At 47.2% G+C, this 25381-nt stretch overlaps 1 protein-coding gene across 2 annotated transcripts in view; it reads right to left on the minus strand.

Moving 5' to 3' along the window:
* Positions 1-25381, minus strand: part of LOC142576239 (uncharacterized) — a 138631-nt gene that overhangs the window by 43109 nt on the left and 70141 nt on the right. The window contains exon 1 of one of the 2 annotated variants that reach the window (XM_075686273.1): positions 5913-5965. The exons of the other annotated variant lie outside the window; for it this stretch is intronic. Within the exon in view, the coding sequence (XP_075542388.1) occupies positions 5913-5955 (43 nt within the window). The 5' untranslated portion in view covers positions 5956-5965. Of the gene's footprint in view, positions 1-5912; positions 5966-25381 lie in introns of those variants that run through there. 2 annotated transcript variants of the gene reach the window in all.

A 25381-nucleotide genomic window follows, 5' to 3' on the forward strand; every position in this document is an offset into this window, starting at 1 on the left:
TTTGGTGATCGCTGATAACGCTGCACTGTGCATGCTGCTTTCTTAGCCGTTTAACTTTTCTCTTCAATTTAATGATTTCACGAGTCATCCAGGGTGTACGCCTATGTGTTTGTTTGCGTTTGCTGGGTATAAAGTCGCTCATACAATAATGACACGTCTCAACAAATGTGTCCCAAAGAGCGCCCGTGTTTGGGGAGCCGTCATCAAAGTCAGCAAGTACGGTTTCCATGTATTCAAGCACACGAGCATCGTCAGCTCGGGAATAGTCCTTAAAATACCGAATGGGAGATTTTTAGTAGCTACTGCATTTAAGAAGAGGAATTGACACGCTTACAAGTTCATGATCGGACAGCCCTTGTTCCACTAGAATGGTATGTTCTGAAAAAGCCCTATTTACAAATACCAAATCTAGAACCGAGCTTGCATGTCCTTGTACGCGTGTGGGTTGTTTGATTATGTGAGTTAGGTCGTGAGCGAGCATATCAAAAATAATGATAGCGTTTTTACTGGCCTGGGAACAGGACAGTCCCTCCCAGTCCACACTTGGAAAATTAAGGTCACCGACCACGAAAATTTTCTTATTATGATACTGTGACATATGTTCTTTGAGCACAGTTAAATACTCCGGGCACGCGTCCGGCGACCTGTAACATGCATATAAGATGAAGCTATGTCCCCAACAGGATAACTGTACGCACAAGCATTCAGGAATGCCAACATCAGTTGTAATCGTAGCTTCTACTTCGGGTTTAACAAGGATAGCTACTCCCCCACCTCTAGTAGTTCTATCTTTTCGATATACGTTGTAACATGAGGGAAAGATTTCATCGTCACTAATTTCCTTTCTCAGCCACGTCTCTGTTATCACCGCGATGTGAGGATCATGCTGCATAAGTATGGTTTCTAACTTATCTATTTTATTAGTGACACTGCGCGCGTTTATGTTAAGTAGCCTCAGTTCTTTCCGTTTGGTTACATCTCCGGTTTTTTTGGAGGACCTAGGGATTTTTACTTTGGGTGTGCTTTCCAGACGAGGGATCTGGTCGCATTGCTCAGTTATGTCTGTGGCAATGGCGCTTGGCTTCGAGTATTTGGCCGTCGGGTTTCGCTTGCCGCCGTGCGTCGCTTTTTGCTTCCGTTTTTTTTGAATAGGTACTTTATCATTTTTGTTTTCGTCCCAAACGTATGCCTTTTTATTGATATAGGTATAGCTTATCGTATACCAGCGAGGCTTTCTCGCCGTTTTCTCGATTCATTTTGCAGATTTGCCATAGCTTTCTTCTGATTTCCCGCACTCTTACCGAAAAATCCTCGCCAATAGAGTAATTCGTGCCTTTCAGTTTGCTTCCCTGCTTTAGAATTGTAATTTTGTCTCTTGAATTTAGGAGCTTGAGAATAACAGGCCTGACCTTGCCAGGCGATGGCCATCCCAACCTATGAATACGTTCTATAGCCACTGGTTCTAGCTCAAGAATACCTTTTATTATCTCATTGTTCACAGCACCCTCTAGCGATTCGGTTTTCTCTTCTTCAGCTTCAGGTAGTCCGTAAACAATTATATTAGACCTTCTGCTTCGGTTCTCCAGGTCATCAATTCTTGCTTCAAGGTAAGCAATTTGCTCCTGGCACGACATAACCTTAATTTCTAGACTGGCCAAGGAATCTAACTTTTTGTCAATATCAGTAAGGCGTTTTTCTTTAATTTCCCTAATGTCGATTGCAATCTCACTAAGTTGTTTTGCTATTTGTGCGAGGTCAGGGCCTGGGTTAGTTTCGATGTCGCCACAAAGCAGTAGTAACCATCGAAGACATGAAGCAGTATCGAACAATGCGCAACATATTCCGGAGCCGAACAACCGTGGGCACGCAGCACCACCAAAAATGGATCGTCAGAACGAAAGCATTTTCTGTATCGTTTGCTGACCTGTACAAAATACAGGAAGGGATTAGATACGACCCACATCGTGGTGATGCCGCCGTGCCCAGTGCCAGGCAAGTCCGCTGGAAAGCCTTTTATAGCGGAATGCTTCCATGTCGTCATCCACTCTCTGGTCACGTGGTAGCGCTGTAAGGTCTCCGTTGGGTGAGAGGGTAGCCTTGCCCATGATGATGCTTGTAGATTATCCGGTGCTGCGTGGTGATGGAAATTCCGCTCAGGCGCCGCTACGACGTTCGCCGGTTACTATCTAGCCAAAAGCCTTTCAAAAATGATTCTGAAGAAAGGTAGAGAACATATAAACACATTACCCGGCGCAGAGGCTCCAGTGGCTATGGAATTATGCTGCTGAACACAAGTTCGCAGCTTCGACTCCCGGCCATAGTGGTCGCATTCCAATTCGGACAGTAAAAATGTTCGTGTACCGTGCTTCGGCTGCACGCTAAATAACGGCCATGTGGCCAAAATTAATCCAGAGCCCTCCGCTACTACAGCATCCGTCATGACACACTCTGCAGTTAGGGGGCCCTAACACTTGCGTCCTCCTAACCTAAAACTCCCTTTTAAACCCTGCAGTTTTAAGTATTTTTGAACACACAAGGTTAATAGGGTGATTTTTGATTAACTAGCATGCACTCTGGGATTACAGATTATGGCTGGCGTTTTGATAACGACAACGCCCAGGGGGGTGACGCACCTGGCATACTGAGTACGTTCTTTTATTCCCATTCTCTCTGAACAATGCTTTCGTGAATGCGAAAATATTAGCATCATTTAGATTGGTCTAGCGAACTCCATTGGGCTCATTTAATCCTGATTATGCTGCTATTTGCTGTGGGACAAATGCATTTGCTGTACTCTTACTTGAGTGCCCACATGTACTTTGTATCTAACAAATGAATGCAAACGCCTTGAGCCACCCATACCACCATTCATAAAGCAACTGATCCAATGTTTCATTTTTATGTCGAAGTGATTACCAGAATATTTTTCTCTAATGTCTAAATCTTGTATAGCTCAGCTTGTTTCTTATAGGAGCCATGCTCTTCATTTGTGTCGAATGTATTGTAATTGTGTCTAGTTAGAATTATTTCAATGCTAAGCTTGTTTTAAAACACTTACTTGCACACACAGTGGCATTAAAGGTGTCGCATAGATTTGATTGTTTTTATTTTTATCTCGTGCCTGAGAAAGACTTTGTACACTTCTCTGATGGATCAGTAAGTACCACTGCACACTATTTTCACATTCCTTTTCATGTTTAGTGGTTCAACAGGTAATATTGGCATGCTAGCCTTTCAAACAGCCCATTAGGTTGTCACTGTCATAACGAGATGTGAAAAATGGATGCTGCCTAAACCGGTATTCGCCCATCTTGTATGGCAGTAGTTTTCATTTTACTTATGATTATATTGAAGTTTATTCCCTGATGTTTCAGTCGCTGAAACGACAAACCACAGTTGCTTAGTGCCTATGATGTTGGGCGTGCTAAGCACGAGGTTGTGGGATCGAATCCCGGCCACGGCGGCCGCATTTCAGTGGGGGCGAAGTGCGAAAACACCCGTCTACTTAGATTTAGGTGCACGTTAAAGAACCCCGGGTGGTCCAAATTATTCTGGAGTCCCCAACTAAATCGTGGTTTTGGAACGTAAAGCCTCATAATTGTTTTAGTCACTGAAACTGAAGGTTGATGGGCATGTCGAAGAACATGATTTCCGATGAGCAAACCCGGCTTTCCTTATTCAGTCAATGAAAGCACGCACAACCCAACTGCATTTCACATCCTTCCTATCGGAATTTTTATTTCTGTTCTCTCAGTGCTCTAAAAACTGCATAACTGTACAAATTTAGATAAAACAACTGGTTGCACAATTCATTCAGGGAGATCCTTCTTTTCGAACAATATGAATATGGATGTTTCTTGTTCCTTTCAGTTTCGTTTGGCAGAAGGTGTGATTGTTTCTGCAAACCAAGCCGCGAAAGTATTAAACAAAAAAAAACAACGCTTGTATGCAGACACCGCTCAAGCGATATGGGGCACAGATGGGCTTGCAAACAGGAGTGTGAGTGGCATTGCTGCACCCAAGTAAAGAGCAGCTGGGGAGCTACCGAAGCAGCCACTTACCCCCTAAAAAAGTGAACGTTGTGACAGGTATAATGGCAACATTTGCTTATATATAGATTCCTGTAACCTTGAAATGTCTATAACGGCACATTCTCTATAAAAAATCTTAATTTTTCTTGACATTTTGCCAACATTATTAAATGTTATGCACTGCTGTGCTATCTCTTTTTTTTTTTTTTTTTGTAGCCGCAGTCCGCTATTGGGGCCAGTTGAAAGGAGAAGACACCACTGCAACTGTGGCCTCAATAACAAAACTCCTGTCCGAGAAAATCCAAGACGTGAGAAAATCTCACAAGTGACTGGCACTATCCAAGGGAATGGAAAAGGTCGATCCGTAGGATGTTAATAAATGAACTTTACGAATAAAGTGGCCTAATTGCCCTCGTTTAGCAGCAGCTCTGAATACAAGGCTGCCAATGGGCACCTTGACTGTATGGAGCTGCTGCCAATAATAGTGCTCACTGATTGCAGCTGGTCCCAGTGGGGGCTGGGACCACTACAAACTGGGAATTTCACCATTAGCCAGTTCAATGGGGACCAGTTGGGAATCAAGGGGGACCACATGGGATATTTTCACCTGGGTAGCGCTGGTTTGGATGATTTTTTTTTAAATAGAGTTATCAAAATCGAAAATAAAGCTGCCGTCACTTATTTTGCATAACCCTCAATATGAAAATTCTATGCTGTGCACGAGTTTCCTCGGAGCTAGAAACCCAACGCGAACGCTTTAAGCGCACCGCATCGTTTTGCTATGCGTGCATTCACTCGGCGAAAGGTCACCAGATACCATCTGCCACGCTCAAGCGTTGTAGGCGGCACCACGGTCGAGGAGGGAGAGCAAGACAGAGGAGAAACGACGAGGAGCAAAGGTGGATAGTGTCTCTACTTCGCATAGTTCCAGGGGACAAATCTCAAGGACCGAGAGTCCCCACATTTCACTCTCGCATTCCCTGTTCCTGACGCATGCGCAGAAAGAGCGGTGAAATCCAATTTTGACGTTCTCCTCTAGAACGATGTGTTTAGGGTGCGCCAGTAACCGGACGCTCCTCTTGTAAGCGTCGGAAGGTGGCGCCACTTCACCACGGGCTCTATGAAAGCCGCATTCACGGTGGAAGAATACTTCTTCCACCGTGGCCGCATTGTACGGCGGCTCGGCGAGCTTGGCAGTCCAGGACACCTCAGCCATACTAGCTGAGCTGAGTTTCCTGTAGTATTTATTTGCAGGCATTTTGCAGGAAACACCGGTGACCGTGCGAGTCATGGCGTTATGCAAACAATGTAGGGCTGCGCGAATATTCGAAATACAGGGTAAGATTCGAATAACCCCTTGTTATTGAATTGGTATTGAATTTTGAAATTAAACCCACTATTCGAAGTTGTCGAATATTCGTTTCTGTTCTATTCCTATAAGCGAAAATAACAGTTGATCCAGGGTAGACGGAGAAGCGCCGATGTAAGTGGTCATTAAGTCATAACTTTCGTAGTGATTGCTTCATCAGATACGTTCGTGTTCCCGGATTTCTTTATTTCTTTTTTTTTATTATGCACAAGCTTTTTAACCTGTCATCCAGTTGTTAATTCTACTACATAAATGACATAACGTAAACCATTTTTTTTTTCTTTCAAATTCCACTTTAGGAAACCTGCATATTTTTCATATTTCCGTTTGTTTAGAAAGTCAGAATATTCGGTACTCGATTCAGTATTCGAAATTTACTCTCCTCGAATATTCTCATTCGATTCAAAAACACCGCTATCCTAACGCTTGTTGTGAACAGCCTTCTGCTTCTCTCACCCTAGAGTTGCTGTAATTTACCAAGTTGGTAGCATAATACAGTAACTCTATCTCACCCATTCCTTTCGCGTTCCCTCGCCCTCGGTCTCTGGGCACCATGCCGGCTGGTGCTGCCGCCGCCGCCGCCAACCGCGCGTGCCGTGACGCAAGCATTTGACTCATTGCTGCGGGAAGGAGGCAAGACCCGAGGAACGACGGAGGGAGAAGGGAGAGCACGCGGTCCTGACTCGACTCGCTCGCCTCGCATTGTGTGCAGTATATCTCTTCGCGGCCGGCGCCTTGAGACGAACAAGTGGCCTGTTTGTAAACAAAAGCCACGCGCTGCGACGCATTAGTTGCGGACGTACAGGGGAGCACGTAGTTTGCGTGAAGCCAGTAAGAGTACAGAGCTGGAAATCGGGCTAGTTTGTGCTGACTCGTTATTATCTGCACGAGTGCAAAGAAAAAGAGAGGGGGACGGGAAGACTTGCAGGAATGTTTGCGTGACGTCTGTGTCGTGTGCCGAGGGGCGCTTTTCTTTGAGGATGCAAGTCTGCGCACGCCTACTATTATGTCCCTTTTTGTTCCTTCACATAAATTGCAGTTGGGAATTTCAGCGTTGCGTTTGTTCATTTTGTTGCGATCGGTCGTCTTTTTTTTTTTTTTTCTGTCGCGCGGCGCTTAATAGAAAGAGGACAAATGCGCGCACGTTGTCGGGCGCTATCTGCTGCTTCGTGTCACGTTCACTGCGAGAAAAAACACGAAAAAGCATTAAGAAAAAGTAGCCCGGTGCTGTTAAGGAGACAGTAAAGTGTAATAGTAAATTAAGCTTTATAGGCAACTGACACTTCTAGGATGCCGAACTAACTCGTTTTGCTATACCTGCCGACCACTTATTGAACCAAGGATGAGGGAGAGGGAGCGTTGCTCTCCTAAAACTCCCTACAATCATAGAATGACTGGCGTTTTGCTGTCCCAGAGCAGCACTTGCGCTGGTAGTTGAAGCTGCGAATCGAGTTCGACTAGCTTCTTCGTTCAACTTTCAGTGAAATCTAAGCCCCGAAATGCGAAAACACCCGTGTACTTAGATTTAGGTGCACGATAAAGAACCCAAGGTGGTCGAAATTTCCGGAGCCCTCCACTACGGCGCACCTCATAATCAGAAAGTGGTTTTGGCACGTAAAACCCCATAATTTATTATTTTTTTTTTTCAAGTCTAAGCGCACGAGCGAATACCTGCATTTTTGCCAGCCTGTCGGGAGGCGGGGCACGCGTCGACGCCGCCATCTACAAATCATTTTCTCGACACCACAAACACGTGGGCCCTAGAATATCTCGGTACAGCGATACACAAAAAAAAAGTATAACTGCGACGCGTATTGCGGGACAATGAAAAGAAATTGGCTGTTTTCGTCGTCTCTCTCTCTTTCTTTCTGCGGGTTTGGGTGTTCGCCTTGTTGTTTTCCAAAAACACCTGCTTACAAGGGGGGAAGGGAAACGGAGAAGGAGGGGTAGATTTCTGCGCAGCTGCTTACTCTAGGTTACCTCAGCGTTCAATATGAAGTGCAATACGCTGTCCGTGGTCGAAAGCGCTCCGAGACCGCACTACGGCGCCGAAGCACACATTGCAGCTCATGTTGAACGCGACTGCGCATCTAGAGCGCGCAGCCCTGAATTCACTGCCTGTAGGCTAGATGTGGCTGTTTACTTGCGTACGTGGTTTTCATACGCGTTTGATGCGCGTGACAAAGAGAAGACTGCATTTGTGACACCAGACGGTTTGTTCGAATTTAGCGTTGTGCCGCTCGGGTATTGTAACGCGCCCGACACCTTTGAGAGATTCATGAACGAAAGTGAAAGATGTGTCTGTGCTGACTGGATAATTTTGTCATTTTCTGCCGTACGTTTGAAGAGCATAACACCCTCCTTGCCTGGTTTTGGATCGCATGAAGGAAGCTGGCTTGATTCTATCGGAATTGCCGATTTGATGAACAGCAAACATGGGTTCTCGGCCACCTCGTGAGCAAGGATGTAGTGCCACCTGATCCACGGAAAATTGAGGAAGTCAGCACCTTCAAGCCACCACCGTCTGCACGAGTGCTCCTCAGTTTTCTTGGATTATGCTCGTATTTCCGCCATTTTGTTACGCGATTCGCCGTCATTGTGCATCCAGTGGGGACACGTCTATTACAAAAAAATGTACCCTTCGATTGGACCCCAGTATGTCAGTCGCCTTGCCAACTCAAGTTCTTACATACGTCGGGCCTTATCCTGTGTCGCTTCGGCCCTTCTACGCCCACCGAAATGCATGCTGACTTCAGTGGGACATGCACCGGAGCAGTGCTTATACAACGATACAATGCCGTAGAACACATCGTTGCTTATTCCAGTCGTTGTCTAAGTAATTCTGAGCGAATTTCACTGTCACAGAGCGTCGCAGCTGCTCTTGCGGATCAAACATTTCGCAGTTTAAAGTCGCCCGTTCAAGATTATCACGACCACCAATCTTTAGGCTGACTTGTAACTTCTTGAGATCCACCTTTCCGCCTGCTCATCTGGCAAGATAGGCTTTAGGACATCAAGAATATCACTTTGTGGTAAATTACAGGAGTGACCACAGTCATGCTGACGCCGAATGCCTTTCTCGCCTACCATTGGCAACGACACACTACGATAAATACTGCTTCAATGCCTCTAGCTGCTATTGCTCCTGAATTCCCCCGCCTTACTTTTTGCAAGCCGTAACGGCATGACGACATCAGCTTGGCACCTCTTTTTGTCGCGGTTCACTTTCCCAAGGCCAGTGGTCAGTTTTGTGTCCGTGACGGCCTGATGTATAAAACCTAATGCTCAGTGAGTGGAGGCCGCTTCCTCCTCGCTGCGCTGGAAAGTCTCCGCAGTCATGTGCTACGTGCCATGCATGATGACACAACATCCAATCACCTGGGATTCGCTCGCACGCTGCAGCATGTCCATGTTCGTTTTTACTGGTTACAGATGCGTCACACGACGAAGCAATTCGTGTTTATCTTTGATCAATGCCAACGTCACAAGCGACCTTCGAGAGCTCCATCGGGTCTTCTCCACCAGCTGGGTCGTTGTTCGATGACGCAAAATCAAGAGCAAGATAGTCTGTGTTGACTGTCTTGCTCAGTCTGCAGAAACAGCAGCAATTCCCTCATACAGCCCTGCTTGCGCCGCAGTTTTCTTATCTCACTTCCTTATTCGACGCCATAACCCCCCTCGAGTGGTCATAAGTGACTGCGGTCGGCAATTTGTTGCCGACGCTGTAGAAGAGTTGCTTCGTCTATGCGGTGCACAATTCCGATACCCAACGCCGCATTGTGCACACACCAAAGGTCCTGTTGAACGGACGAACCAAACGCTGAGTAACATGCTGGCCATGTAGGCTTCTTCTGACCACAAGAACTGGGTTGACGTCTTGTCCTTCATCACTTATGCGTATAACACCGCGACGCTATAAAAAACTCACTACATCCCTTTCTACCTTCTTTGTGCCGATCGTCGTAGACGGTCCTTGAATCCACCCTACCGTTTTCACTATATATCGTAGATTCAATTGACAAGACACTTTGGCTTGTCGAAGAAGCCCGCCGGATAGCACGTACTCGTACGGTGGCGTCGCAAAACTGATCGAAGCAGTGGTTCAACAGCACTCATCAAGCACTTTATTTTGTAAAAGGCGACTTAGTGTGGTTTTGGGCCGCACACACTATGTCGTCCTATGTCGGCCCGTTCTCTTAATCATATCCGTAGCACCGAATGTGCCCACGCTTAAAGAGTGACCTTCTGCCATTTGTAGATAAATATCGTCGCAAGCATTTGATATGCCAAATATCACGAAGCCAAAACTGACCGGGGCTGATATCATTTTTGGCTTCTTTGGACGCTGCTATGAATGAAGGCAACTCCTTTTCCTTTAGTACATGAAGCTCACCGGACAAACGAGAAAACACCCGACAGTTGGCATTAATGTCAATGCATATATGTACGCCCTAACCACTCAAACATCGTTAAGACCGTAGGCGAATGCTTAAGGCGCACAAATAAAGTGATTCAACGCTGCGCCACCCACAACCTGGTCTATTATGATCCAGGTTGTTTCGTCTGTTGTCTCGCACATAAATTGCGGGTCCACACGAGGTCCCAGGTGCAACAGCCGCAGGAGCACGACTTTGCGTACGCGTGTCGGTGATTAGCGTCACCGCGGACTCCGAGCTAACGTGCGTTTCCAATGGTGTCCTCCAAACAAGCACGCCGCAGGAACACAATGGACAAAAGTCTCTGGTGTCGGTGAGTGGCGACACCGCGCGTTCCGAGCCAGATATGCGCGTGTCGGGCCCGGGTTGAAGACGACCGGCCCACAGGAGCAGCAGGGCGGGCCCCTGGCTGCCGGTGACTAGCGCCACCGTGGGTACCGAGCTGAACCATGGCCGCTTCGAAAGAAACGGCTACCCGCAGGAGCGGCAGAGCCTGGCTGTCGGTGATTAGCGCCACCGCGGACTCCATGCCAATTCTCGCTTGTCTTCACTCCAGACCCTACGCGGCGCAGACCACAGGAGCACCTTAGGCGAGAGCCTCAAGGGTGTAGGTGATTGGCGCCACCGTGGTAACTCTTCAGCCAGACCAAGTGCGTTTCGAGGCCTGTTGGAAATGGCGCTCCGCAGGAGCACTCCGGTTAACCGCCGTTGGGTGTCGGTGATCTTTGGCGCCACCGCGGACTCCAAGCCATTCGATGAGCCGTTTTTTTATTGCGATCTTAGGATTGAGTTTTAAAGGGTATCTTGAATCTACCTATCCGACTCCCCCAAAATCCACCCATTGGCCTCAGTATTGTCCTCGGCGTCTTTGTTGGCTTCTATGTCGGGCTCCTAGGTTTACGTCACGCATGCCGAACTTTCGACAGTTTGTGTTTATGAATCAGTTCGCCATTATCATCATCTGCGAGCCCTTATCGCTTAACATTGGACTGTTCGGTTAGAAGTGCTTCATGTCCGCCACACATGGAGAATGCAGCAAGATTATCGTTTTCATGCGACGTGATCTTACGTATGTTCATCATCCAGTGCCACCTGACCATGAAAACCAGCACGTGTGCCTAGCAGTGAAGAAAGGCATAACCGTAACCGCCGTAACCCCTCGCTGGACTGCGAGGGGTTACGTCGAATCACGACATTGACTCCGTATACTTTGGTGATGTCTGGAAACTTTAATTCCCACCACTATCTCTGGAGGAGCTCCAAGATAAACTCGAGGTGTAGAAGATTAGTTTCATTTGCCTTCGAACAAGAGCTGTGTTTGTTAAATGATGGAAGCTTGCCCAACCTTTCTGCATGGAACTGTCTACAACAGCTGCCTGGACCTCGCATTTGTTTCACGCTCTTTCATCAAAAAGCTTAGGTGGTTTTCGAATATTGAAAGGCGGGGAAGTGACCTACTCCCCACTTAGGATTGAAGGGCTGACGGAGTCCAGTTACCCAGGGTCACCCAATGTATCGAGTGGCCAATGTTCAAATCAATTGTGGAAGACAGCTGTCGCGAGGGCTTATCCTCTAGCCTAGAGCATACTATAAAGGGTGTCATAGAGGCGGCCGCGCATTCGCTTTCGAGAACACCTGCACGCGCCGAATACGACATTGAATTCTGTGCTTTTTGAGAACGTATGACTTGTGCGAGCGCCTTTGACTCTGTGGTGCTGTTCGTGGAGGTCTCTCTACCCCAATCTCTCTCTTTCTCTCCCTTCTTTCTAATCCTCTACTCCCTTGCTCCCGCGCAGGGTAGCCAACCGGGTTCTTGACTGGTTAACATTCTTGCCTTCCTTTTATCTCTCTCTCTCTCTCTCTCTCTCTCTCTCTCTCTCTCTCTCTATATATATATATATATATATATATATATATCTTCATTCTTATGCGTTGTTATTTCCTATTACTTGTTTTCTCCCACCAAATACCGTGTGTTCCAGTGCCTTAACTCTACCTCTATTACCTGTACCTAATTCACCCTAACACCAAAGGTGAGAGGGTACGACGCCCACCAATGTTCATATCTTCGAGCACCTTAATTAGCTCGATCTTAATTAACAGTGCCTTCCTTAACTTCGTCTTAATTAATACCAAAGTTCATGGTTTCGCCTCTCGACCTTCACGATGTCAATTGGAATCCAACTCGGCGACATCAGGGTTCGCCCAAATCTCCAAATGAGTTCGACTCCCACCGAAGGTCGAGAGTTTGACTCGCCCCAAAGGCCGTGGTATCTAGGGCTTTAATTAACTGTGCAATAATTGAATCTGTCTTAATTAACTTTGACTTAAGGCCAAATGTCGTGGGTTCGACTCTCGACTTCACGACGTCAATTGGAATCCAATGTGGAGATATCGCCGCTTCCCCCACATCTCCAACTGGATTCAACTCTCACCAAAAGTCGTGGGTTGGAGTACCTTAATTAACTTTATTTTATTTAACTGTGTCTTAACATTGTCTTAATTAGTATCAAAGGTTGTGCTGACGCTTCTTATTCGCCTCGGCTTCACGCTTATAGAGAAATTGATGGCCTAATTCACCCTAATTAACACTAAAGTTTGTGGTTCGTCTAAGTTAACCCCACAGTTAGAGGGCACCACTTCCACCAAAGGTCGATGATTTGACTCCCTATGAGTTTTGGTACCATAATGCCAGACGGCCTAACGCGGGACATCGGATTTGTCGTCCTGTGAGCCGTCTAAGTGTTAATACTAACGTGACATCGGCCACCACAGCATTGCGCCAGTGTAGCACCAATGCCTACACCAGTAGCATCTGTGTGAATTTCTGTTGGTATGGAAGGACCAAAGTGTCGGAGAATAGGCATGACGTCGAAAAAACCTAAGCTGTCTAAAAGAGGCGTCACATCCGGCAATCCACTCGAAGGATACATCCTTTCGTATGAGAATTGTCAACGGCAAACAACGTCAGCAAACCGATGAGTGAAGCGGTGAAAGTAAGACCACAGTCCCAAGAAAGTGTGTAGCTCCTGCACAGACCGTTGCGCTTGAAACACTTCGATGGCGTCAGTCTTTTGTGGACCAGGCCGGATGGCACGTTTATCCACAAAATAAATGAATATCAATGCTTGCCGCTTACCGAATTGACACTTCTTTGAGTTCGGAATGAGCCCAGCGTTCTTGATACAGGAGAGGACAACATCGGGGCGCTTATTGCGCTCAATAAATGTGCGACCAAAGATCACAACGTCATCGAGGTCGTACATGCAAATCTCCCACTTTAGGCTACGCAGAATTGTATCCATACCCCGCTCATAGGTTGCGGAAGCGTAGCACAGCCCGAACATCATTACATTGAACTCATAGAGTCCATCAAAATCGTTCCTGAGCGACAGAATGACCTTCTTCCATCTAGGAGAAATCAAATCCCTGGAATGCAAACTGCGAACCAAGGGCACCCCGCAAGGTTCTGTCATCTCTTCGACGCTTTTTAACCTTGCGCTAGCCGGCCTAGGCAAGAGACTGGATCAAATCGAGAACGTCAAATACACCATATAGGTAGATTACTTAACGCTCTGAATCACTTGAGAACTTGATCACTTGAGAACGCTCTACAGCAAGCGATCGACGCGATCGAGGAATACCTCGCTCCCACGGGCCTGCGATTTTCGCTCGTGAAGTCGGAGCTCCTTGTGTACAAACCATCGAGAAGCGGTCCCAAGCCAAAGATCGAAATCAGATACACACACGCCATTATTCTCAGAACAAAAGACAAAGGTAGCATTCCGCACGTCAGCAAAATCAGAGTCCTCGGCATGCTCATTGAGAGCAGCGGCTCTAACGCCACGACAGTGGAGAAGATCATGACAAAGTCGAATAATGCCATGAATCTCATACGACGCGTAGCAAACAGACAACATGGCCTTAAGGAAGAAAATCTCCTCAAGCTAACACACGCCTTCGCTCTATGCCACTTCACGTACGAGGCGGTCATGCACCGATGGAAGGTAGCGGAAAAGGACACAACGTGCAACTGAGGAAGCTAGTCAAACTAGCTCTGGGAATCCCCAAGAGCACAGGAACAGAGCTCCTGCTGCATCTGGGGGTACACAATACACTTGAAGAAATCGCCGAAGCTCAAGAGCGGGCTCAATTGACAAGACGCTCTGGAACCAAACCGCGTAGAGATATCCAAGCCAAAGTAGGTCATGACACCACAGCAATCGAGAATCTATACCAAAGTGTTCCGACGGACACACGCAACTCCTACACGGTTCGCCCACTCCCGCGGAACATGAACCCCGCGCACCATCAACCCAGAAGGCTGGCACACGGATCGTTCATCCTGCGTGAAATACGTTATAAGATCCTAGCCTGTTTCGCAGACGCGGCACAGTACCCGTCCAGGAAGGCCTTCGTTGTCACCACGGTCAATAAGCAGTCAAGTCACAAACGCTCTCACAGTCATAGCAGAACAGGTTGCCATCGCACTCGAGCTCACAGACCCGACCACCACCCACGTCTGCAGTAATTTACGCTCGGCCGTCAAAGCCTTTCAGGAAGGAGCCGTTGCAAGACAAGCACTACAAATAGTCAATATACATCCGCACCGCTGCAGCATCACACCATCTGCTGGTTCCCGGCACACCTCGGACGGATCGAGGACGCCTCTCCCTATCTCAATAAGATGGCTCACAGCAGCGCGCTAGACCTAACCCTCTGCGACGCCACCTATTCTGGTCGTGACCATCCCCGCGAGAATCGGGACCCTCCCTCCACATACAACGAGATCACAACGCACTTTTATCTAGACCGCAGAATATACAGCTCACCTCACAATAAATGAGCTCACCAGGCCTCAAGCCCTCACGTTCAGAATGCTTCAAACCAACACGTACCCCATGCAGAACAGACTACATCACCACATGCCTGAGCTACACACAACATATTGCGAAAATTGACTTAGCGCACTAGACGTACATCACTTTCTCTGGCCGTGTGGTCAGACCCACGCAGGCTATAAGAAGCATTACGCAGCACGTACTTGGTGGAGCAGCTCTGGGCCGTCCAGCGAGCCCACGATGTGGCCAGGGAGTTAAAACTCCTGGTCCCAACGTGGGAGTAGCCCGCTCTATAGGGCCTTGCGCCCCGTAGCTCGCAGGACCTTTCAGTAAGGTTATTCCATCCATCCATCCATCCATCCATCCATCTAGAAACACGAACGCCGTTTTCTCTTTGTCCGCGGGGTCCATCGGGATCTGCCAATAACCTGAGCTCGTCAGGCTCAGGTTATTTCAGGCTCGTCAACAGAAGTAGACGAGCCTGAATGGACGTAGTCAATGGCATTGTCAATCCGCGGAAGGGGATAGGCGTCCTTGTTAGTGACCGCATTTAGGCGTCGATAATCCACGCAAGTTCTCCATGTTCCGTCTTTTTGTTTGACGAGCATCACTGGAGCCGGCCAAGGACTGTACGGCTCCTGAATTACTCCCTTTTGAAGCATTTTGTGAACTTGTTCCTCGATTATCTATTGTACTGCTGGGGAAACTCGGTGATGCCTTTGTCTTATCGGACGCGACCTACCTGTGCTGATCCGGTGACGTGTGCGAGACGCAGGGTTCGAATGTGCTTTGGTATTCTCCGAAAAGTCGGAACACAAATGGGTGTCTTGATAAAATACTGACTAAGGCATGGTCTGGTGCTGAGTACCTTTATGACCACGCGAAGAACAGGGGAATCCGCAGATCGAAGGTTTACCACCCCGCCTGATGCATCTACACCTGTCAATGAACCCACGGTCAAATGCGCATCTTCTCGGAAGGCGGCGAGCCCTGGCTTCACTGTCTGTTGGCTAGATGGGGCTGTTTATACAAACGTACGTGGTCTTGATGCGCATTTCGACTTAAGAATGCGATATATCTTCGGTGCTGAGAGGCACTACCGCTTATTGTAGTAAATAAATTAAAATAAATAATTAGATATGCGGATCCCATGCGATATGGAAAATCGGTTCAAGCAAACCTTTCATTGTCGTTTATGAAGAACGCTGTTCCTATTTAGCGACCATTTGCAAGCATAGCGCACATTCTTTCTGGCCATGTATGCACACAACCACTTGACAGCGTTGGCACTCAGCTGACGTATAATCTCGATTGGTACATTGCTCTGTCTTATCGTGCTTGTTTGTGACGGTGAGTAACCTACGCTCCCCCCACTTCCCCGTTCTTCCATGTTTTCCTCCATCCACTACGCACAACTTTCGTGGCGGCTTGTTTTCACGGAGCCGTCAATGCGTCAGCCATCCTCACGCGGAGTCTTCCGCTGCGTGGCGGGAGCGCACCTGGTCGGGCGCGTAAAATGCGCGATGACTCATTCCCCGACAGTTTGAAGCGGTTCAGCTGGGCGACGGAGACGCGCAGTTCGGGCCCGCGTCTCGGGCCCGTAACAAGTGCGCTATTGTTGCTGCGGACGATACATCTTCACATATTGCGGACCTCCCGAAACGAGACGACAAAATAACGAGGAACACAAAGAAAGGAGCTGAGACGACATGTACGCGCTCGCTCCTCTCTCGACTGCTTCGTCGATTCTCCGTCATTGTTGCGAAGGGCGTCCCGATTGACTGCTTTCACAATCTGCGGACAGCCGGACGAAAGCTTGGGCTACTTGGTTCGACATTAGGGGGGATAAGGTAGCGCCAAAGACACGCACGAAAATAAGGCGCAATACAAGTCTATTATACGATACCTGTGTGTGTGTACCTTGCTTATTTCATTTGTCCGTGTGTTTCGTGCGGTGCGCTTTACCACGGAGGTGGCTGTGGGGCGCACCTGCAGCTTCTTCGTTTTCGTTGCGCTTTTTTTACGCCACGCGCCTGTCGATCTTATTACCAAAAAGCTATTCGTACACAACCCGGTCGTCATGAATAATATTAATGCGGACTGCGGGGTTTCAGTCTATTGTAGTAAGTGCGGGGGTTTGCTCGATTTCGACCAGATGCTTTGGCGCTGCTTGGCGTTGGTCGGTGATGGTTCTCGAGGTGAACAGTGGTGGCAGCGGATGCTCCACAGTGAAGTGCTGGTGGACCAACTCGGGGCTGTCCAGAGGGCCAGTGTGACGGCAGAGGGGCTCGGCCTCTCTGTCCCTCTCAATCCCAGACTGATCCCTCAGGACCTAAATAAAGTTCTTCATACCATACCATACTTTTCTTACTGTAATGGGACCTTTGACGGCAGAAAAACACAGCGTTCACATGAAAACAGGGAAATAGGCGAAGGCGTCATTGGTGCACCAAACAGCACAACCCTGCACAGCCATCGCGGTGCCGTATTGGCTGTGTCATTTTTCGGCTGAGCATGAAGTTGGCGGGTTCGAATCTCGTCCACAGCCACATCATTCCTACGGGATGGGGCGCAATGCAAGAACGACAGTGCATGTTAGCGCGACAGAAAAGCAAAAGTCTTAGAAAAGAGCATGACGCCAGGTAATCTGCCTTAACTGGCTTTTATTTATTTATTTATTTATTTATTTTACCCTCGGTGTACAGAGTACATTTCAGAGGGTAAGGGATATTCACAAAAATGAAAAAGAACACGAAGCACGTTTCATGCAAGGAGGAGGAATAAACTTTATTAGTTGAAATGAGCCGACGGTAAAATCGTCCGAGGTGGGCGGCGTCCCTAGTCCAGGATGCCGTGGGCTTGAGCTGATAGCTTGGCCCTGCTCACCAGGCGATGCTGGTCTTCAGGGCTCGAGCTTATCAGTTGGGCCTCCCACTGCTCGACGGTTGGTCTGGTGATGGGCGGTGTCGATGGATTTTGTTGACATTCCCATACCATGTGGTAGAGGGTATTAAGCGTAGAGCAGAAGGCGCATTTGTGAGTATAGGTCGTAGGGTACATTGCGTGTAGCAGGGTGCCGTGCGGGAATGTGCCGGTCTGTAGTTTTCGGAAGATCACCGCCTCTTCTCTTGTCAGCTGGGGATGCGGGGGTGGATAGATCCTTCTACCCAGTCTGTAGTGGCTCAGGATATCGGCGTATCTTTTCGGGACGCTATCTTGTTGGTCTACCGGTGCTCGTGAACCTGGTGGGATAGCCCGGAGAATTCTTGCATGAAACGTAATGCCGCTGCCCGAGATCACGTTTCATGCAAGAATACAAAACATTATAGGAAAAAGGATATAAAATCCTAAAAAATGTCTTACAACCTTATAACACAGTTCCTCAACAATAATATTAGGCAGAGAACACCAGTAGGATACTAAAATCAGTTAATGAACAAAACACAAAAGCGGTAATTAAGTAATCAGCGTTGCAAGGACATTTTAAGTTGAATAGAATCAGTGATGCTTGTCAATGATGCGGGTAGGGAATTCCATTCTTTACAAGTTCTTGGAAAATATGATTGTGCATATGTTACGGTGTTGCAATGGGGCACTGAGACTTCTTGTAGGTGATTTCGGCGATGAGAAATTAAGAGTGCTGGCTGAATCCATCGGGAGCGAAGATTCGAGCTGTGGTAGAAAATCTTATGGAACAAATGCGGGTGTGCTTTCGGCGGGTAGCTAGTGGAATGAGGTTTAAAGACATTTTCATTTGGGTGACGCTAGCCGAGCGATGATAATTAGCCAAGATAAAACGAGCTGCACGATTCTGCACAGTTTCCAGCTTGAGTGCTAGTGCGACCTGTTCAGAGTCCCATACAGACGAGGCACGTTCCATTTGTGATCGCACATAAGTGGCGCATAATAATGCTTTTAGTGATGATGAAGCAAGAAAAAAGTTTCTTCGAAGGTAACCCAGGGTTTTGTTTGCTTTTGATGCTATATGTTCTGTATTTAATTTCCAGGACTGAGTGTTACATGGACGCCGAGATACCGGTAGGATGTTACGCTTTCAAGGGGATGACTGTGAATATAATAAGTTGTAGAAGTTGTATTCAAAGCACAAACCCTCATAGACTAACACTTTTTAATGTTTAGTTCCATTTTCCAAATATGACACCAATCTAGCATGCTATTGAGATCGACCTGGAGCGAGTGAATATAGGAATCGTTAGTTATTTTCCGGTAAACTACACAGTCATCCGCAAATAAAGAAATTCTGGAGGTAATAGCACTAGGGAAGTCATTTAAATGAATTAGGAATAGTAAGGGGCCAAGTACAGATCTTTCAGGAAACCTAGAGTCAACTGGTGCAGTAGAGGAATTAGCGTCATTAGTGCTGACCTACTGAACACGAGAGCATGAATCCAGTTAAGAACTGCAGGGTCAATTTTTAGAACACTTAGCTTATATAAAAGCAGTGAGTGGTTAATTTTATCTAGCGCTATAGCAAAGTCACGAAATATGCAGTCAATCGAAAAGGCACTGTCCAACTAGAAGTGCAAGTCACTAGTGAAGGAAAGTAGTTGAGTACGACAAGAGAAAAGCTTTCGGAAGCCATGCCGATTTAAAGAGAAAAAGCTGTTATCCTGCAGAAAATTAACAAGATGAGTAAATATTGCGTATGACAGTGCTGGACGGAGTGTAGTCAGGCCGATTAACTGAGCAGAGGTTGGTCAAGCCAACGTTGGCCAATTGGCGCACGACGGACTGGATCAATGAGACGGTCGCCTGGCAGTTGTCGGGGCCATGGGTTGGGGTCGTGACAGGAGATGCGGCTTCTATTTCACGTCGGATGACAATACTACATGCTCCATTATTTTGCACGGTAATGTGAGAGATATTGGTCGATAGTTAGATGGATTGTTTTTATCTCCGCTTTATGTACTGGTATGACCACTGCAGTCCTCCCCTCTTTAGGCAGTTGGAACAGCAGCTGGAATGGCGCTGGAACGGCAGCGGCACCGCTGACAACGAACACAGCGAAGCCGCAGGGCATGTGGCGTGCTAGCACGGGGTGACTAAGAGCGACCGCTTGGCATCAAGTGCTTGGGTGCTCTTTCCGTGGTTCACCCTTTATACTTATTTATGATTACATAATTTAGAATTGTCACGTGACGCACCGTCCTAGTTCGATTTCTCCGTCTTTACTCCGTGGTATTCACATTTAGGTACGAGATAGAAAACGCCTCGTAATTCAAACTTTCAAACTATTTTATAGGCATATTTCATATACAGCTTCTCTAATAGCCCTATACAGTGTTGGCTTGGAGTGATCAGTCCTATTAATCCAATTTCTTAAGTAAAGACAGCGGGGTGCAATTGTTACATTAGACAAAATTGACGCGCAAATTATCCGAACTGTTCAGACACACGAAGCAATTGCATCGCGCTATCTCAAGCAATTTTGGTGCCACGAAAAATTCACAAGCTGAGCGGCACGCGCAGCATAGTCACAGTGTAAGCTGCAGGCGAGACTCCATGGGAACTTTAATTTCGTCAGCGCGCACTAGAGGGTCTCGAGAACGAGCTAATTGCCCAGCCGCTGTCGACGGCCAGCTGCGGCTTGTGCTGCTCTCTGCACAGCGGTCTGCTGAGCCCGACTTCGCCTGTTTCCAGCTGCTCGCGTAGCTCTACGATCCGCTTCTTCGGCAGAGGCTAGCACCTCGCGAGGAGGCGCCATAACGTGTAGCGAGTAGTAAACACAGGTGTGGAGGCTGCGCGGCGCACATGTCACATCCCTTGACACGCGGTGCGATACGATGCAACTGTTACATATGTCGTGACGCCTGGCGGAATACAACGCAAATGCAGTGCAAGGTTTGCACGTGTCGACGGTACACGCTGGGCGCATATCACATCACGTCACAAGTGGCACGATACTAAGCAGCCGCAGCAATTGAATCATTTTCCCGGCTGTATAATTGTAGAAGGAACGTCGCATGCTGCCAATGCAACGGTGCAGCCAATGCAGCGGCTTCTAGCCCTGAAGACCATCCAGATTTTCTTCATAAAGATTGATTGATTGATTGATTGATTGATTGATTGATTGATTGATTGATTGATTGATTGATTGATTGATTGATTGATTGATTGATTGATTGATTGATTGATTGATTGATTGATTGATTGATTGATTGATTGATTGATGAAAAATTATCTTCTATGTCGCACACATGCCGACGATTCGCTTGCTCAATCCGGTGTGAGACAGACAGACAGACAACGAACTTTATTTAATCCTGAGGAGCTACTGTAAGGACCTCCTAACGGGACGCCATTGTAGCCGCTGGCCGAACCCACGTAAAGGACAGAACGCCGTGACGCTCCGCTCTTCCCTGGGCCCTCTGGATAGCCTGGGCTTACTTTCGGAGTACCGTGCTTCTGATGGCCTCCTCCCATTCGGCTTCGCTGGAGAGGAAGTCGTTAGGCAACGCGGGTTTTCTTGCTGCTGTTGTTGAGTCTGTGGTGGGGGTTGGCTGCCGACTTAGCCCCAACTTACAGCCTTTCTCATGGGTGCAAAGATTGCTTGCGCCAACCTTCTCGCGCAAAGCTCACAATGGCGTAATTATCGAAGAAGGAAACCGTCGATAGAAGCGGTGCACCCGCCGAAATAGCTGAGTGGCTACGTTCCGCGGCAAAGCAAGAGATCGGAACACACACACACGCATACATAGAGCACAATTCTATGGCAACTCATCTTTATATTCAGTTTACGCAGTCATATTCTTTGGCACTGAATTCAGATTATACTGAATTCAACAAAAACAGTATATATATAGACATTTTGAATCCAAGAACATGGTACTCGGGTTGTTTTCGGTCTTAGCGTAGTCATTTTACTTTATTACTCATGGCGCTTGATATAAAGAAATACTCAGACATTACGATATTAAGTGAGTGGCCAATTCTTAAATTTGTTTCCATTTGCAAGATAAGTTACAATTTGTAAGATTTTAGGTGAATGTTCAGGAGAAAAGCCAGCAACGTCGGGCGTCCTAAGGAGTAGCGTATAGGGACCCCTTCATTTTATGTTTTGCATATATGAAATAACTAATGTAGATACGGAAGCTAAATACATATTATAGGCGCATGACACGAGTGTGTTTGTTGCCGGCAAGTCATGTGCTGACTCGATATCGACAGCTAATAATGCACTAACTAAAATAGGCACTGGGCAACTCATGATTACCTAAACATTAATGTTAACCAAACCAAAGCAACCCCGTCCCATCAGGCGCAACAAATCTGTTCAGCTCCCTCCTATTAAAAAACATGATAGTGCGATAGATCCAGTGCCCTCTGCAAACACGCTTGGAGTTTTCTTTGGCGAACACATGACTTGGGATGACCACGTTAAGTCTATGACCCGTAAACTGGTCTAGAGTCGTGGGCGCACTGTGTTGCCACTCTTTTCAAGGGGCCCTGAACCACCCCTCGGGCTTGGCGAAATAACCTACTCCGACGGTAGCATACGCTGCTGTGAACCAGCCAAGTTTTGCTGTCGCACGCTGTGCGTGGAGGACGCAGGCGGAGCGCAAAGTCAGCTTTCCCTCGAAAGCTCTCTTTCCGACAGAAGCCCGCTCCTCAACCTCATCTGGGCGCTTTATTTAGTAATACAGCGGATTCCCCTGCGCGCCTGCAATTGGTAGCTGCGGTGTTCTACGCAGCGTAGATACCGCAGCCGCCGTGGTGTGCCGCCATGAGTCCGCTGCCTAAGCGCACTGTGGCTCGCTGAGGACAACCGCGTTTGGCCTACGTTTGGCATGCCCTTACGTTTAGCGCGTTGTAGGCACCAAAATCGGAAGTCGTGGCGTCTAGGTCAACATCCAAAATGTAATTTGTACTGCGCGCCACCGTGACATTTAAAAGGCGGGGCGTTGTGGGGCACGTCCAACTCCGCCATAGCCTTCGCAGAACAAGGCATTGTTGAAGGACGTGGAAGCACCACGGAGGCCGTGTTTGATTGCCAATAACTCTGCTTCAGTTGAACGCATTGAAGTACTTTTTGTGGCAAAGTATTTCTGAAATAGCCTATTTTCACTTCAAAAGCTTTTCACCACTTCGATAAAAACTGGTACGGGGCCCCTTCAATGCGAAAACATTTATTCCCTATGAAGCAGGAAAATCGGCGTCCGTTGTTATCATCCGATGGTACCAAAATCCATGTGACCAAGTGATGACGTCACATTCCCGGCGCAGGAGCTGCTGCGGCTCACACTGAAATCCCACGGTGAGCAGCCACGGTGTCGGACCTGGTCCGCTCTCACAATTGGATTATGGTTGGTACAAATTAGAGCGAGATGGATTAAGGTGGAGTTTCAACTTAATGTGATAACTTAGACAAGCCCTAGTGGTTTCGCATTCAAATCACGAAAGAATACTTAGTTGGCAAATTTTTTTTTTCCTAGGTCTGTCAACATAACGATACACAATGCCCTCTTCTTAACCCACGTTAACTACGGTCGTCTGGAGGACTACAACAAGCTTAAACCTGAGTAGACTTACACATTTACAAAAAAGAATAATCCACCTAATATCCAAGCTCCTTTTCTCGTGCACACAGTGGGCCTTCTTCAAAAGCCTAATATTATTCCGGTTCATTTAAAGCACACTTATAAACTATGGCAACAGTACAAACTTGCAATAGCAAATAATGATGACATATTGATTAGCTTATGCAAGTTAGTAAAAAACTGAACCACATATGATACACGCAAACCGGAACAGTGCAACGTTTTAAAATGCCTCACGAACTATGGTAAACAAGGGCTGCAGTTCTTGTGGCCCACAATACTGAACACCATGTACAACGAGAAAAACATTCATTGGCTTGGCTAACACTTCATTAAGCAGACTTAGAAGTATATTTATAAGTGGTAGCCCACTACAGTGATTTCCTGCTAGCCTGCCATACAATTCTGTTTTGTGGGCGCTGAGTTTTTCCAGGTATTCTACGACATCGTACTGCTTTATGGCTCTTTGTGATGACTTCATGTCTGATTTGAAGTTGTTGTTGTTGTTGTTGTTGTTGTCGTTGTTGTTGTTGTTGTTGTTGTTGTTGTTGTTGTTGTTGTTGTTGTTGTTGTTGTTGTTGTTGTTGTTGTTGTTGTTGTTGTTGTTGTTGTTGTTGTTGTTGTTGTTGTTGTTGTTGTTGTTGTTGTTGTTGTTGTTGTTGTTGTTGTTAACTAGATATCTCATCTCTAGAACCTGTAGGATGAAAAGTTGTGGTTGCATTTGATTTTGTGTTATCGCGTTGCATCGCACTGTTCACCAGTCATTCTTGTTCTGATCAGTGTTGTGGTGGCCAGGTCCTGGTCACCCGCAGCACCGCCTTTGTTGCGATTTGCTGCAAATAAATTCAATTCAAAAATTTTGGGACTGAATACAGAATATTGAGAACAGACTTTGACGTTTCAGTTTACAGTCAGAGCTGCACATATACACGTGTGTTTGTGTTTGAAATGTATTCGCGCACGGCAAGTTATTAACTTACTTTGATTAGAGCGAAATGCAAGAACGCCCTGCGCTTCGATTTAAATGCGCGTGGAAGACCCCGAGGGTCGTGAAAATGGTACGGAACCTACTACTAAGGATGTTATACCGAAATAGATCGTGAACCTTGAGGATTGGCAAGGTTTCGCAATGAGCAATGAGCATGACCGGAACAGGGGCGCAAAGAAAGGACAAACGAGCACTTACCAACAAGTAGCTTTCTTCTTATTATTATTGAAGCACAGAATAAATACATTCGTCATAGATAAAGAAAGGAGGTCATACGAGAGCTTAACAATGATTAGAAACTACCCTGGGAACATGACAAATGGTTATCAAGAACGCAAATTTTTAATCACAAACTGAAAGTGATGCCTGGCTAACACGTATGTTGCGCCTTTCTTTTGATGTAGAGTGTCTTGTCTTTTCAAGCAAAGCTTGTATTGCCGCACTCGTGCCGGCGTCGGTGTGGCCGTACGAAAAGACTCGAGCCGCGCGAAAATAAAAATTGCTTGACAAACATCGGATTCGACCCACCCAGCTCTGGGTTGCGAGAGCACCACGCTAACCGATTCAGCCACTGTCGGTTTCCTTTCTATTACTGCATGGAATTATGAGTACTGCCATTCCAAAATTGTTACATTTTTCGGTTCATCATATGTGCCCTTTAAAGCGGGGTTTCATATGCATGAAGTAGGTGCAGCGCATTGCACGTGCCAGTCACAGGCGTCCCTTACCTCCGGAGGAGGGAAAGGGTGTGATCACGTGTTCTCAGACCCGGAAGTCAGTTGAAGAAGCCGCGTTTGGTTCGTTCTGCCGAAGAGCAGGCTGCGTTGAAGGAACGACAGCTGAAGCGGGCCGCGCGTCGTTCGTTCGGCCGAAGAACACGCGGCCTTTGATGAACGCCACCGAGAACTCGCTCGAGCAAGGGCTCGTCGTCGACGTGCCGACCTCGCCGTGAGGGAGCGCGAAGCCGAGGCGTTATGACAGCTAAGAGCCGTGGATCTTGAGCTTCGCTTGCACCCCTCTTCACAGTAGCGGAAGGGCGGTCAGTTTTTTTTTTCTTACACGATGTCTAATTACAATGTTATAGTCATGATGGTTGTGTTTTGAAAATAAGGCCGCATGCATTCTAATGTCCTACAGTGCATGCAATCCCTTCGTGAT

The sequence above is a fragment of the Dermacentor variabilis genome, chromosome 3 (genome assembly GCF_050947875.1).
Source record: "Dermacentor variabilis isolate Ectoservices chromosome 3, ASM5094787v1, whole genome shotgun sequence".
Taxonomy (NCBI): domain Eukaryota; kingdom Metazoa; phylum Arthropoda; class Arachnida; order Ixodida; family Ixodidae; genus Dermacentor; species Dermacentor variabilis.